The 14,173-nt window shown below is 37.6% G+C and overlaps 1 protein-coding gene across 1 annotated transcript; it reads right to left on the bottom strand.

Moving 5' to 3' along the window:
* Nucleotides 1–2,434: 2,434 nt before the first annotated feature.
* LOC135155807 (basic salivary proline-rich protein 2-like) lies at nucleotides 2,435–9,523 on the bottom strand. Its single transcript, XM_064106061.1, has 5 exons — nucleotides 9,483–9,523; nucleotides 8,140–8,390; nucleotides 7,220–7,368; nucleotides 3,258–3,633; nucleotides 2,435–2,628 (listed from the first exon to the last, which is right to left on the bottom strand). Exons 1-5 carry the CDS (start codon nucleotides 9,521–9,523, stop codon nucleotides 2,435–2,437), a joined length of 1,011 nt encoding a protein of 336 aa, XP_063962131.1.
* Between the last annotated feature and the right edge of the window lie 4,650 nt (nucleotides 9,524–14,173).

Here is a 14,173-nt window from a genome sequence, read left to right as displayed (position 1 = left end):
TATTACCTAGATTATTCCCCATTCACGCATGAGTGAGCAAAAGCAATTTGAAGAAAGGATAACAAAACTCATTTTTGAATTTCAAAAAGAAAATCACATGCCTAAAAAGTTCAATATCTGCTCTTTTATTTGATACCTTAATCACAAAAAATGGTCAAGAAGTAAAAAAGTTATGTTCCCTCGAAACAATGCTTGTATTTCTATAATTTCATTAAATAAACGTGTTTGCAGCGGTTACCCACAGAAGCTATCGCATGGTTAACAAAAGACTTAATGCATGGCTGATCGTCAACAAAACGGAGTGTCAAGTGAGTTTGAACGCTAGCCTGTAGAACCTCATAATTTTATGAAATTATTGAAATTTAAGCCTTATTTCAAATAACCAGAACTTTGTTATTTCTTGACCATTTTCTGTAATTGAGGTATTAAATTAAAGAGCAGATATTGAACTTTCTAAAAATGTGGTTTTCTTTTTGAAACCCAGATACAGCCCACCAAATGACTTTTTGGTATCCCCTCTTGAAATTGTTTTTGCTCATTCATGCGTGAATGAGAAATAATCTTAGTAATTTCAGATGAAAGAGGAGATTCTAAGCTTTACAATGGTAGGTCATTTGTCTATTGTATTTGTGATTAAGTTATGATAAATCTCAGTTTCGTTTTTTTGGGGACGCACTGTATAATTACCCTTATGTCCAAGTTTTATGAACTACATGTATGTCCATATACTTTCAAAGTTATGATGTAATTTCAAAAACTTAACCTTCGGTTCAGATAAGATTTTAATATTGACGTCGCTGACACTGATGTCATAAACCGGTAGTCTCGCTCTGCTATGTCAATCAACAAATAAATAAGTATTTTTTGTGAGTTTTGAAAATATATGAATAAATTAGCATATTTAATGAGTTTCAAAATTCTGTGGAGAAGTTTTGTATCCCTCACCTAATGCTATCATATAAAGCAAACAGAATTGAAATCAGACTTGAAATGATGAAGAAGAAGCATTTTGGCCCTTCGGATGAGCTACAAATTAAACATTTAGATGATAATCAGGAAAATTCTTATTTTTAAAAAGGGGAAAGGATTCCAAAATTATATTAAAAAATTATTCAGAATTTAAGATTTACATGCATGACCTGCAATACATGTAAGTGCTTATTTTGCCACTCTAAAAATAACAAAACAAGCAAATATGTACAAATCTATCACAGGCGCAGTTACGAGTATACAAATAACAAATAGGCTGAAGACGGACAGTCAACCTGCCCGAAACGTCGAGTCTCTCTACTGCTTCTACTCATCATCTCTACTCGCCGACTCAAGCTAGCATCTCCTCATCCATCCTACTACTCACGCTGTTTTTTCAATTCATCAATCTCTTCTGGTTTACAGTCCTTTTCAGGACTACATTCAAGAAAAGAATACTCTACTCTCAAATCTCCACTTTCTCGCCTATCCATTTCTATAACACTCCACATGGTGTACCGTAAACCACATCAGCGAAATAGGCATGAGTGCGACGGTGTGAGATTTCGCATAAGGTGAAAGAAAGAACTTCAACAAGTCATTAGCCAAGTTAAATAGAGTGTCTCTTTCTTTCATCGAATGCGAAATGCAGCACCATGCACGAATAAGAATATTCGCTATTTGTGTTCTACAAAACCTCGGAAGTTGGCGAAAATATGAACAAAAATTGATTTTCCTACGTTAATCTATGATAATAAGAAAGAAAAATTTTGAAAGGGAAAGGAAAATCCTTAAAACGTGCATCTGATCTTCAGTGCACATGCGATGCGCTTTCAGCCAGTAAGCCCTATGTGTATTGCACCTGCATTACTAAGCGCATGCAATGTGTTGAATTGTAATTCTTATGACATCACCTTTTCCTGACCTGTGCAACGGTACATTATGGACGATACATTTTGGACAGCAAGTGTGCAACAGTATGAATGTTTGACATTCAGCCTCCCATTTGCTCGTGTACAACAAGCTAAGTTGTACGACACAAAGTAATAAATTGTGCAGCTCTTTATTATGACAGAATGTGGACATTCAATAGTATTTTAGGAAGGTGCATATATGTACAATTTGATAAAAGACTGTTGCATTTTCAGGTCTAATAGGCTTGCATACAACAATCTACAATTTACTTGTCCTTTAACCCAAACTACAATTTACTTGGCCTTTAAATTCCGCAACCCCCCCCCCCCTTTCAAATCCAACAGCACATTCTTGTAGTTTACACCATCATTATATATCATTATCTAATAGTGTAATATTTAAATCAATTTATCTTCAACTTCTCTTTCCTTTACATACCTGCTACCCTTGAATACTTAAAATGGCAGCTTTAGCACTGCTCCCCGTCTCATTCTGTGTCTTTGAGAAAACATGAAAATTGAAGAAGCCAATAATAGTAATAATAGAAAACTTACGCAGCACCGGGTTTCTTTGTTTGTTGGCCACCTGTATTGTCCTGTTTTCCCCCTTTCTTTTTGTTATTGTTAAACTGGTTGTTCTGCTGTTCTTGTCCCCTATTCCCGGGGGTATCGCCCATCGGGGAGGGGTGCATACCAGAGCGCTTGCTGGGTAGATTAAAGCGTATGCCCTGGGTGTCTGAAGGCTCTGTAAATGAGTGGTGATTGAAAGTCAGCTTCAATGGAGTGATAAGATATTCAATAATTACTATTTTGGCAAAGATAACTTTAATGGAAAATATTCAGATTGAGCAAAACCTATGGCATAACCTCAAACCTAAACCCCAACCTTTATCCAATTCCCCACATCATTCTGAACCAATATAATATCACAACTCTAACTATAATCATGTGAGTTCCAAGGAATTTAGACGAGAAAGATTGTCAAAGTAGCAAATGTCAGGTCATCCATTAAGAGAGTTAACAGATAATTGACCAAATGTATATATCTTGGCTCACATTTAAGCTTTCTACAGAAATCTTGTTCACATCTGACAGGGTGTGATGGCTTTTATAGCAAAGCTACAAACATTAAAACTCAACTTTCAGCAGAAATCAAAGAAATCTTTCTTAACCATACACAACCCTGGAACAGTAAATAAAGGAATCACAAAATATAATACATGTAGTTTAGATGCTAAAATCCTCTAGCTTTCAGAAAATCTCCCTAATAATCAGGACACTGATCGACAACCATAAAGTTTGATTCCTCCGACATCACAACTATTAATTCCGTAACATCTAATAAAAGCGGTGATTGATTACTTTACTACTCACGGTTGAGATTTTTGTTCCATCGCGAGCCCGTGTGCAGCTGCTGAGCTTCCTGCCTGAACTTCATGGTCTCTGGAAAGCCTTGCTTCTCTCCCCCTCTTCCTCCTCCTCCTCCACCTCCATCACTCTCTCCACTTACCTGTTGTGATTTAGACTGGTGTGATGGGTTGGTGGATGAGGAGGCCTTGGATGAGGGGGATGGCAGTGGGGGTGGGGGTGAAGGGTCAGGTTTGCCCAGCAGTGAATGGGGTGGGTTGGGAGGAGGAGGTGGTGGCGGTGCTGGGCCCTGGGACATGGGTCCTCTGGGGCGCTGAGGGGGGAAGCCTGGTCCTCTGTGTTCACCAAATGGTGGACGGGGCCCGTACGGTGGATACATACCCTGATGCAAAAAAAAAAAAAAAAAAGACAAAAGATGGAGAACAATGATCAGCTTTATTCTTTATAATATCAAAAATACAGTCCGATCTCTCTTATCCGGCCTCCCCTTATCCAGATCTTTCTATTATCCGGAAGCACACTTGCCAAGATTTTTTTTTCAATCTAGTACACAGGGAAATGAGATTTTAATCTCAAATCAAAATTCCTATGCATTCACTTTGAGTACTTACATTTTCCAATATTGTCTACCTACAAGTACAACCACATTATTTGTTATGAAAATATCATACCCAAATCACTAAAAGAACTTAAACAGGATAATTTTCCAGTAAATCAGGGTACAGCGCAACCATTTGATCACGTTCTCATTTTTTTAGGGAAACAAAACAACACTCTAGCTCAGCTCAGGCCTCGTCTTGCATTACGGACAGCGCTATCTACCATGTTTGAGCCTACAGTCAGTATAACAATCGCCGACTTTACGAAGCTGCGATGATCCAATTTTCAAACTTACTGTAGTTTCATTGAGTCATTCTCTTTCTTTCGAGGTATGCTCAATGTATTCCTCAATCATTTCAGCAGGTAAATTATCCAAGAGTTTTGGCAAGCAATCGATTTCATTTTCATAAAAAATGCCTATAATTTGCAATGACATCAGTGAAATACTGTCTGTGTAAGCCAACTACAATAGATTACATGTAGCTACCATTGGGGAGGCAGCTGCATGTATTTGATATTGGTCTCCCAGATCCGCATAAATCCCTTTTCCGGATTGGTGCTGGTCCCAATGTGTCCGTATAAGAGAGGTCGAACTGTCAGTAAAGCTAACAATTCCCTTTCTCAGTCTTAGCATGTAAGGCAAACCAACAATATATTACTCTCCACAACAAATGGCCAATAAGTTAGATTTTATCATACTAACCAAAACAGACAAGTTAGGGTGAAAATTTTCAACATTTCCTTATTAAATTCAATTAATGTATTCTGCCAACATTTCTGCTGCCATAATCTGTTAGTCCAAAAGATTATCTCATATCTCATTTGCATCATCAATTTGATAGCTGCTGAGTGAGGCTAGAAGTGTGTGCTGTAATGAGGGTGTCATACTTAAAAACACAGACAAGGGCAGGGTCGGAATTACACGGGGGCGACGGGCGATTTCGCCCCCATGACAGCCCAAATCGCCCCTAAAAATTATCAAAACCCAATGCTTTGGGGCGACTATTTATTTCAGAATCGCCCCAATAAAATACCATCGACAATGTAAAAAACACTTCACATAATTACGTTCTCCGGCGGCGGAGCAAGCGCATCTTTTATATCGCCCTTGCCAGCTTTAAGTTGAACGGTCGATGCAATATCCGAACCTTCCGTAACACCGGAAGCTTCGTGATTGTAAATAAACGCGCAATGCAATATGGGATGCGGAGTACACATAGTCTTTAGCACAGGGTTTTTAGAATTGTTGACACACTTGCCGCATGGCTTATGTACATGTAAGCGTGCACGATTAGACTGCACAGCTGGTAACGAGACCACGTGCATCGAACGGTATATTATGTGTACTAGGCATGCACAGAATTGTATGCGATCAGCTGGTGATTGTAACAGCGCTGATTATCGACATCGTCGAGTAGGAGTGCGAGATGGATAAATTTCTAATTCAAGTTCAACCTGGCTCTGCCAAACGGCCAGAGCCAGCGCCAGAAGCCTCTCCAAATCGAGATACTGTTGAGAAGGATAAGCCCAAAAAAAAGCAGAAACAGAAACAGTACTGTACAGAGACAATTGACAATAAAGTCTTGGGGCCTCGATTGGCTCGAATCTGAAGTGTGTGAAGCTGAAGGCGACTCTGGTGCACTAGCGTACCTACGGGGGGGGGGGGGGCAGTCTGCCCCCCCTGACGAGTCACAACCCATGCACCTTTTTTTTTTTTTTTTGGCTTGTCACATTTTTGGGCGGACGAATTTGCCCCCCCTGTGAAAAATCCTAGGTACGCCACTGCTCTGGTGGGATCACTGTTGTTTATTGTAAGGCCTGTAGCCTACAGTAATTACATTAAAAAATGTTCTGAGCTTTTAGGCATCACATTGAGTCTCGGAATGTCAAAAGGTAATTGCTGATATGCGATAAAAAAAGTAGCCCCATGAATTAGAAAATAGCCCCAAGATATTCAGTGGTAGCCCCAATGTAAAAAAAAAAAGTAGCCCCTAAAAAAAAGTAATTAATTCCTACCCTGGACAAGGGATTACACTGTGCATGTATTCAAGCATTGTGTCAGTTACAGCATCTCTTTTCTATGTACCTCCAGGGTTATAGCATGGACCTATGAAAGCTGGACATTCATCGGTTAGTTAATGAATTCACTAACATTTGACTGTCATTGTCATGTGAATAACATTCTCTTCATATTTATCTCCTGTGATACCATCATGGTCGCCGTCAATTAAACCATGAGTTACAGAAGCTTTCGGTGATTAGACATTTAACATTAGACAAATTGTATGCGCAGAAGGTAATAAATTACCTGAATTCTCGGAAATTAATGTGCAGTTCTGGTTTACAAATGGTTATCTTAGTTCCATGGTTTTTATTTGGAAAAATGTATGAATATTTCAAGATAGAGGCTGAAATGAAATTGATTGATTGTAATTTATAATCACATTTTAAAGATTTCCTCATAATATTCCAGAGAAACATGGTGGGTTTCTTGTAGGGGTCGTCCCCCTCTCGTTGTTAGAAAAGTCATTATGAGTGTGCAGAAGCGTGCAAATCGATAATAATAAATTTGATATCACAAAAATCGTCTGCTTCTCAATTTGCTGTTCCAAATCTGAAACATCTTAATTGAAAGGTATAATCTGCTACAAGACATCAGCCAACAAACGGCAAAAAGAGCAAAACATTCCTTTGTGAAGATCAGATTCGCCTTGGTAGTCGCTATTGTCAAAGCACCTGTATGTTATCATTAATATGCACATAATCAGGAGACGGCGACTATGATTGCATCAAAAGAATGCTCGCGTTAATCGTCCATTTCTTATAGGTCCATGGTTATAGCCATGAAGATACTAATCCCTTCATAATGGAGTAAGACACTGAATTCAACTTTTTTTGTGCATGGAACAATTAATCTCCATCAACTTCACACTTGAATAGATCCTCCCTATTACATACATGTACATAGCAAGTTACCATTCCCTTCCTGGTCAATTAGCCAGTCTGATTGTCTAACTTTATGAAGATATCTTAATGATTTTGTTATTTTCATAAAGATATGGCAAGTCAAAATATCAATCTAAATATTACAATCTGCTTTCTTTGACTCTATTTGAGAGCAAGACATTCAAATATCCTCCTACATGTAGTACTCAAAGGTTGTGCTAGGTGGAATGTAATATTAAAGATGAGAGTAAGCCCATCAAAAATGTAACTTTCTTTCTTTCTTATTCATAAAGAAAAAAAAATCACATGTATATTTTTACATTAAAAGTCTTAGAAGAAAAATTATTATTATTGCTTACAGATACCAAAGTACAGCTGTACTTTAATCCTTTGATAATTATTAGTGTGTATAAATTACTTACCCCTGGTGGTGGAGGGTAGCCATGCATGCCTTGGTATGGGCCTCCTCTCATATGGGGTGGTGGCATGCCATAACCTTGGCCGTATCCAGAGTAGGGGTACATTCCTCCTCCTCCACCTCTTCCTCCATACGGCGGACCGTAATAATTACCTGTCAAGGATAAATGAGGGGGGGGGGGAACAAAAGTTTAATTCTTTGTTACCTCATACCAACACAACAAACTCTCATTATAGCATCATGGAATGGAAAAAAATGTCAATGAAATACAGTGGATACCTGTAGAATCTACATTGACCACCCAAGGGAATCACAAAATGTGGCCTTTATACTATAGACAGGTGGCTGCTATCTTCAGTTTCTTATCCATATACATGTATTTTGCCTCCAAAGGAATCAGTTACTTATAGTGGTCTTTTTACATGTACATAGGTGGTTACTTCAGATATAGGTGCTATTACACAGGTTGCCTGCAGACTAACAGATGAATACCATTTTCAGAGCCTTACCATGTATGTACATGTAAAGCCCTGACTTCTCTCAAAGTCCTATGGATTTGTAAAATGTGAAGCTTTGATTTGCTACCCAACTTCTGTGACATGGTTATATCGGTTAAAATATTGTTATACCCTTGCTTTGGACAGCCATTTGTAGAGGTGCATACTGTATTTTTCGCAAGCAAGCATGCCTTACAAGTTACATTGCAAAACTAAGTTTATATCTGTATTCATCACTGCTCTCACATCATGTCAATAAAACATGAATTTTAATACAAACTTTAACAGAGTAGACTAGCAGTCAGGAAACGCCATCTACACTGGCCTTTTTAAAACATATTTGTTTGTAAAACATATGAAGCCCAAGAAAACCCAGCTCTGTTTAGAGTAATGCTCCGTCACTCTCTTATCCGCATCGATCACTTACCATACATATTCATCTGATGTTGACTCATGAAATCTGGTCCTTCCTGGGGTTTAGAATCTGATTGCTTCCCACTCCTGTTCTCCACATCCACTGCCTTCTTCTCTGGTGAGCCTTTGCTTTCCTTCCCGCTGCCCTCGCCAGAAGACCCAGCCTCCCCTGAACTGTCCCCAAGCTTTTCCAGTGCCTTACGGGCTATCTCCCAACTAGGGTTGGCTGCACTGGGTACTGAGGCTGCTCCATACTGCTGTGACCTGAAATTGAGATACAGCACAAATCAAAATAGACAGACAATTCAATCAATGCAAAGAACAAAATCCTTCCATTTGTATGAGATAGACTGAAACATGGTTCTGAAAGAGATTTAATTGAACGCTTTGACCACAGATCATAGCAAGTCGGAAGGGTAATCATGGAGAAGGCAATTCAACAGTGTTGAAATAACTTTTTATTTTTTTGGAGTCATTTTGAAAATATTTTGAGAGCCATTTTTCATTTTTCATGAGCCATCTTTTTTTTCCATGATCATTCAGCGCATGGTTTCGCATCGCGAAATACATGATCTACTGATAGATGTGATAAAAGAGGCAGTTTAACCCTAAAAGAGCTGGGTTATTTGGACCCATCTCCCCCCCTTGAGATCTTGGCCTTGGATTGCGCTAGCGCTGCGAAAATTTTCAGTGGTAGTGTGCGATATAATCTACAAGGCTGTATGGTTATTTTTTTTTTAAATACGATTTTTCATTTAATGAATGAATTATGTTAACTTATGCATGAAATAAAACATATGCTCTAATCAACTATCATACTGCCTCAAAACTGTTAATTTTTCATTCACAAACTCTTTGTAGGATCCCGATCAAATGTAAAAGTTTGGTATCGCATTTTTTTTCTTATGTATTTTATTGTTTTTTTAAATTTCTTTGTTTTTCGACTTTTTTTTAAATAGTTTTTTCAATGGAAATTGTTGCAGACTTAATTCTGATCATAAACAAGACAAAATTAATCAAGTTTAATCAGTAAAAGTAGCAATAATGATACATTTATGAATTTTTGTTAAATACACAATTTCCATTGCATAAATCAGTGTAGGATAGTTATTTTGTCATTTTGTCCCCCCCCCCCCCCTTCCCTGCCATTTCCTTCCTCTGTCACTCTCTTCAACTTCTTTATAATTTTAATATTCACATTTAGCTTATTTTTTTTTCTTCCGTTTTAAGTTATTTCTTCTTCTGCTTTCATTTTTCTTTCTTTCCTTTCATTAAAAAAGGTCCCCTGGCATACAAATTCATGTTATCTTCAGTTAATGTACACGTACGAGCCTTTACTTCACTATTAATCCTTACCTCTTTAAGTTTAGATGTGCTTCTTGCATTGACATGTACATTGTATCTGCAGTATACTAAGCCCCACCTTGTTAAAATCTACAATATCCTTTTTTGCCTCTTGTGATGTCACAGGAGGCAGAAATAAGCATAACAATACACAATGCTATGCAACTTGCCATTACTATGTGCCATTGCTAACAATCACAAGTCTTCAAACAACACTAGGGCAGGCATAGCAAACATTCAAAATGTCATTTAGTTACTGCTTGTGAGGTGGTATTGCATAAAGACTTATGTTACAAAATACCATTTTGAAGATCAATTGATAGATAAAAATCATTATTTAACAAATAATAAAATTGAAACTTGATTATGTAATAATAATTATAACCAAGTTTCAAATTTTATTATTTGTTAAATAATAATTTTTATCTATAAATTGATCTTCAAAATGGCATTTTGTAACATAGCTTATCGAAGCTACGTCATAATGAAGCGGTTTAAGTGTCAAGCCTATTGTATTTGCAGTGTTTACGAATGGATCGAGGGATCTACATGAGATCGGTCTGGTAAATCTGGTAAGAAACCTCTCATTTTTCATATTTATACTAAAATAATTTTAACCCCTTCATACATTGTACACATTAGGCGTATGAAGGTTCATAGATAAATAAAATAAAGAGAAACAAACCGATTTCACCCTCTAATTTCCTGAGGAAATCCATCTTTGTTGACAAGTCTCGCTTATGCATATATGGCAAGCATTTCAAGGCTCCGTTATGAAAAAGTATTAAACAATATCATTCACGCCTAACGGAGTCCTCAAAGCTAACCCTAACCCTAACCCAGGGATATTATTCATAATCACGTATTAAATTTTAGTATTTGTTAAATAACAAATACTAAAATCTAATATGTGATTATAAATAATTATTATTATTATAACAATTATTTATAATCACATATTTTAAAATTATAAATAATTATTATTATTATAATTATTTATTAGAATTATTAGAAAATCGGATTGGCAGTTAAGCTTCTAAAATCAAAATCGAATCGAAAATCGAATCGGCGATGTTTAAAAACAAAGGAATACATCAAAATTTTGTTTGCGGTCGCGTGCATCTTCCTGACAAAGTCACAAAGACAAAATTTTTTCACGTATTCAATTTTACAAATACTAAAATTTCATACGTGTTTATGAATATTTATTATTTATAATCACGTATTAAATTTTAGTATTTGTTAAATAATAATTTGTATAGATCTATAAAATTGTTCTCAAAACGGCATTTTGTAACATCGCTAATCTACATCATTACGAAGCGGTTCAAGGGTCAGACCTATTGTATTTGCTTTGTTGACAAATGGATCGTGGGATCTACACGAGATCGGTCTGGTCAGAAACCTTCATACGCATTAGGTGTATGAAGGTGTAAAAATAAATAAAATCACCACCATTTACGTGATTTTTATCTTAAAAGATGGATTTCCTAGGGAAATCCATCTTTGTTTTGGCGAGTCTCTTGTATGGCAGGCGGTTCAAGGCTCCATGATGAAGAAGTATATGTCAAAATTAATGTTGTAAATCGGATCAAAAATCAGATCGAAAATCGGATCGGCAGTAAAGCTTCTAAAATCAAAATCGAATCGGCGATGTTTAAAAACAAAGGAATACATCAAAATTTTGTTTGCGGTCGCGCGCATCTTCCTGACAAAGTCACAAAGACAAATGCATTGGAATGAAAGTCGCCAACATGCGCGATCGTTTGGAACATGTTTTAAAAGGGTTTTGAGGTGTTACTGCTTTAAAATAAACCGAGTGATTTTTATTAGAAAGATAAACGAATGACGCATCTTCCGAGCAAAGTCGCAAAGGAAAATAAAATGAAAATAATTCTCATACATGTAGATCACAGGTCAATGAACGATCGGTGGGACATCTTTTATAAGTATGTTTAGGTGCTAGCGATTTAGAATTATTGGAATAATCTCTTGATCTCGTACGACGCATCATCTTATAGTCGCAAGTGTAAATAAAACATAGAAGTTGCTAGGAGTTAGCGTTTCCAAATCAATTTATTACTATCTTGAGAAATGAACTTTTAATATCCAAGAAGAAATATAAAAGAAGCATCTCCCGACGAAGTTGCAAAGACAAATAAATTGAGGATGAAGAGAAGATGACTATCATCATAAAGGAGGTAAGAGAGTAGTGCAGTGATGTCCGTCAGTAATACGAGTACGACCTTATTAAGTTCACAGCGGCGTCCGCTATCACCACGAGGTTGAAGAGAAGATGTATATCATCATAAGGAGGTAAGAGAGTAGCGCAGTGATGTCCGTCAGTACTACGAACTTTAAATGTTCATGGCGGCATCCGATATCACCACGAGGTTGAAAAAGAAGATATTTATCCTCGTAAACATCGTTAGAGATAATACTGCGTCTTTCTCCCTGATTAATGCGACCTCTAAAAAAAATCTTGAATTATGTTCTGAGCGATCACGCACTGTAACTAGATCTACGCCGATTTTTTATATCCGATTTTTTCCTTCAAGGGGCATGATCGAAGATCGGAAGGTGACCGCTGATTGTGGTAAAATCGGATAAAATCGGGAGCCGATTTTAAAATCGGTTACAGCCTTAGTCAAAATATTAAACAAACATCATCATGGAGTCCTCAACTCAAGGCTACTTGAGCTGGTAAGCTAACCCTAGTCCCCTACCTAGGATGGGGTAGTATTGAGGACTCCATGATGATGTTTTTTTTTATATTTTGACATATACTTCTTCATCATGGAGTCTTGAACCGCCGGCCATATATGTATAAGAGACACATGTAAACAAAGATGGATTTCCCTAGGAAATCCATAGAGGGTGAAATCGGTTTGTAGGGTCGAATTTTATTTATCTATGAACCTTCATCATCATCATCATCATCCGTCCACCAGGTTGGTGTATCGTCGTACTTGTAGAATTGTGCAGGAGTATGTACAGTGCTGTGGAAGATCTATTCTAAATTAGTAGTATACTACTACTAATTATTTTTAATCACGTATTAAATTTTAGTATTTGTGAAATAATAATTTTTATCTATAAATTGTTCTTCAAAACGGCATCGCTAATAGATGTACATCATAACGAAGCGGTTCAAGGGTCAGGCTGTATTGTATTTGCTTTGTTGACAAACAAGGGATCTACAGGATATCGGTCTGGTAAGAAACGTCTCATCAGAAGCGGATCTAGAGGGGGGGTTGGGGGGGTTGCAACCCCCCCCAAAAAAAAAATCCGGGGACCATTTTTTTAAATCTTATCTTTTTTTTCAAACTTGTAATGCAAGAAAACGCCATTTTCACACACAGATTTTCAAAAATTTTCCCTACTGTGGGAGGGGGGACACCCCCCTCCCACACCCTCCCCCCTCGCTCGCTCCGCTCGCTTGGACTCGGTCGCTACGCTCCCTCGCATACCACCCCAACCCCCCCCTTTATAAAAAGCTGGATCCGCCCCTGCTCATTTTTACCATTTATAGTGAAATAATTTGTATCCCTTTATATGCATTAGGCACATCAAGGTCACCATGGGAGACCATCATCGCACTAGTAGTGTCACCAATATGCTACGACAGCTACAGTGGCCCACCCTTGAAGAGAGAAGAGCCCAGTTCAAGGTGGTGATGGTTTATCACTTGGTAAACACAATTGTTGATATACCAACAGTAAAGTACTTCAACCAGGCTGCTACTTCCACCTCGCTTCGTGGTCATCAGATGAGGTTACACGTCCCACATGCTCGCACTGTTACTTATCAGAAAACTTTTATTCCTGATGCCATTAGACTGTGGAATATTCTCCCTGCCATTACAGTTAACTGCACTTCAGTAGCCAGCTTCAAGGCTGAGGTGCAGAAAATCCAATTGCGCTAAGACTGCGCCGATTCTTTTTAACTGTACGTAGAATAGATCTTCCACAGCACTGTACATACTCCTGCATAATTCTACAAGTACGATGATACACCAACCTGGTGGAATGTACTTTAACGCATGATGATGATGATGATGAAGGTTCATAGATAAATAAAATTCGACCCTACAAACCGATTTCACCCTCTAACTATGGATTTCCTATGGAAATCCATCTTTGTTTACGTGTGTCTCTTATACATATATGGCCGGCGGTTCTTCAAGACTCCATGATGAAGAAGTATATGTCAAAATATTTAAAAAACATCATCATGGAGTCCTCAAGACTAGGATGGGGAGCGTTTCACGAAAAGGACTTGTCAAACGTTTTGTCCGACAGTTACCATGGTAACAGTGACTCTCAGCCAATCATTCTCAAGGAAAGTTGTCATATCAGCAAGCCTTGAAATAAGCTTGCATGCTGTTAGCTAGCCAGTTTGAGCTCATGTTCTCTGCCAGAGCTCTGGGTGAGAATTATATCAGTAATGGCCTAAGTGATGGTGATTTTCCGTTTCAGATAGAGTTTAGATTTCATGTTAATTTTTGAAAACTGTCAAAAAACTTTATGATTTCTTCATTGTGATGAATATCTAAGTTATCAATTAATACATTTTCACCAAATTTAGACTCTCCCAGAATGCACTCATTCAATGAACAAGGTTGCCAGAATGAAAGGCATGTTTTGTGGAGATCTGCATTTTTTTGAATAACTTGTGAAAAACTTGAAGGTCAAGTCCACCCC

This window comes from Lytechinus pictus, chromosome 10 (genome assembly GCF_037042905.1).
Source record: "Lytechinus pictus isolate F3 Inbred chromosome 10, Lp3.0, whole genome shotgun sequence".
In the NCBI taxonomy this organism is placed as follows: Eukaryota; Metazoa; Echinodermata; class Echinoidea; order Temnopleuroida; family Toxopneustidae; genus Lytechinus; species Lytechinus pictus.
Note: the sequence above shows the minus strand (reverse complement) of the source record. Positions and strands in the feature narration are given on the sequence as shown.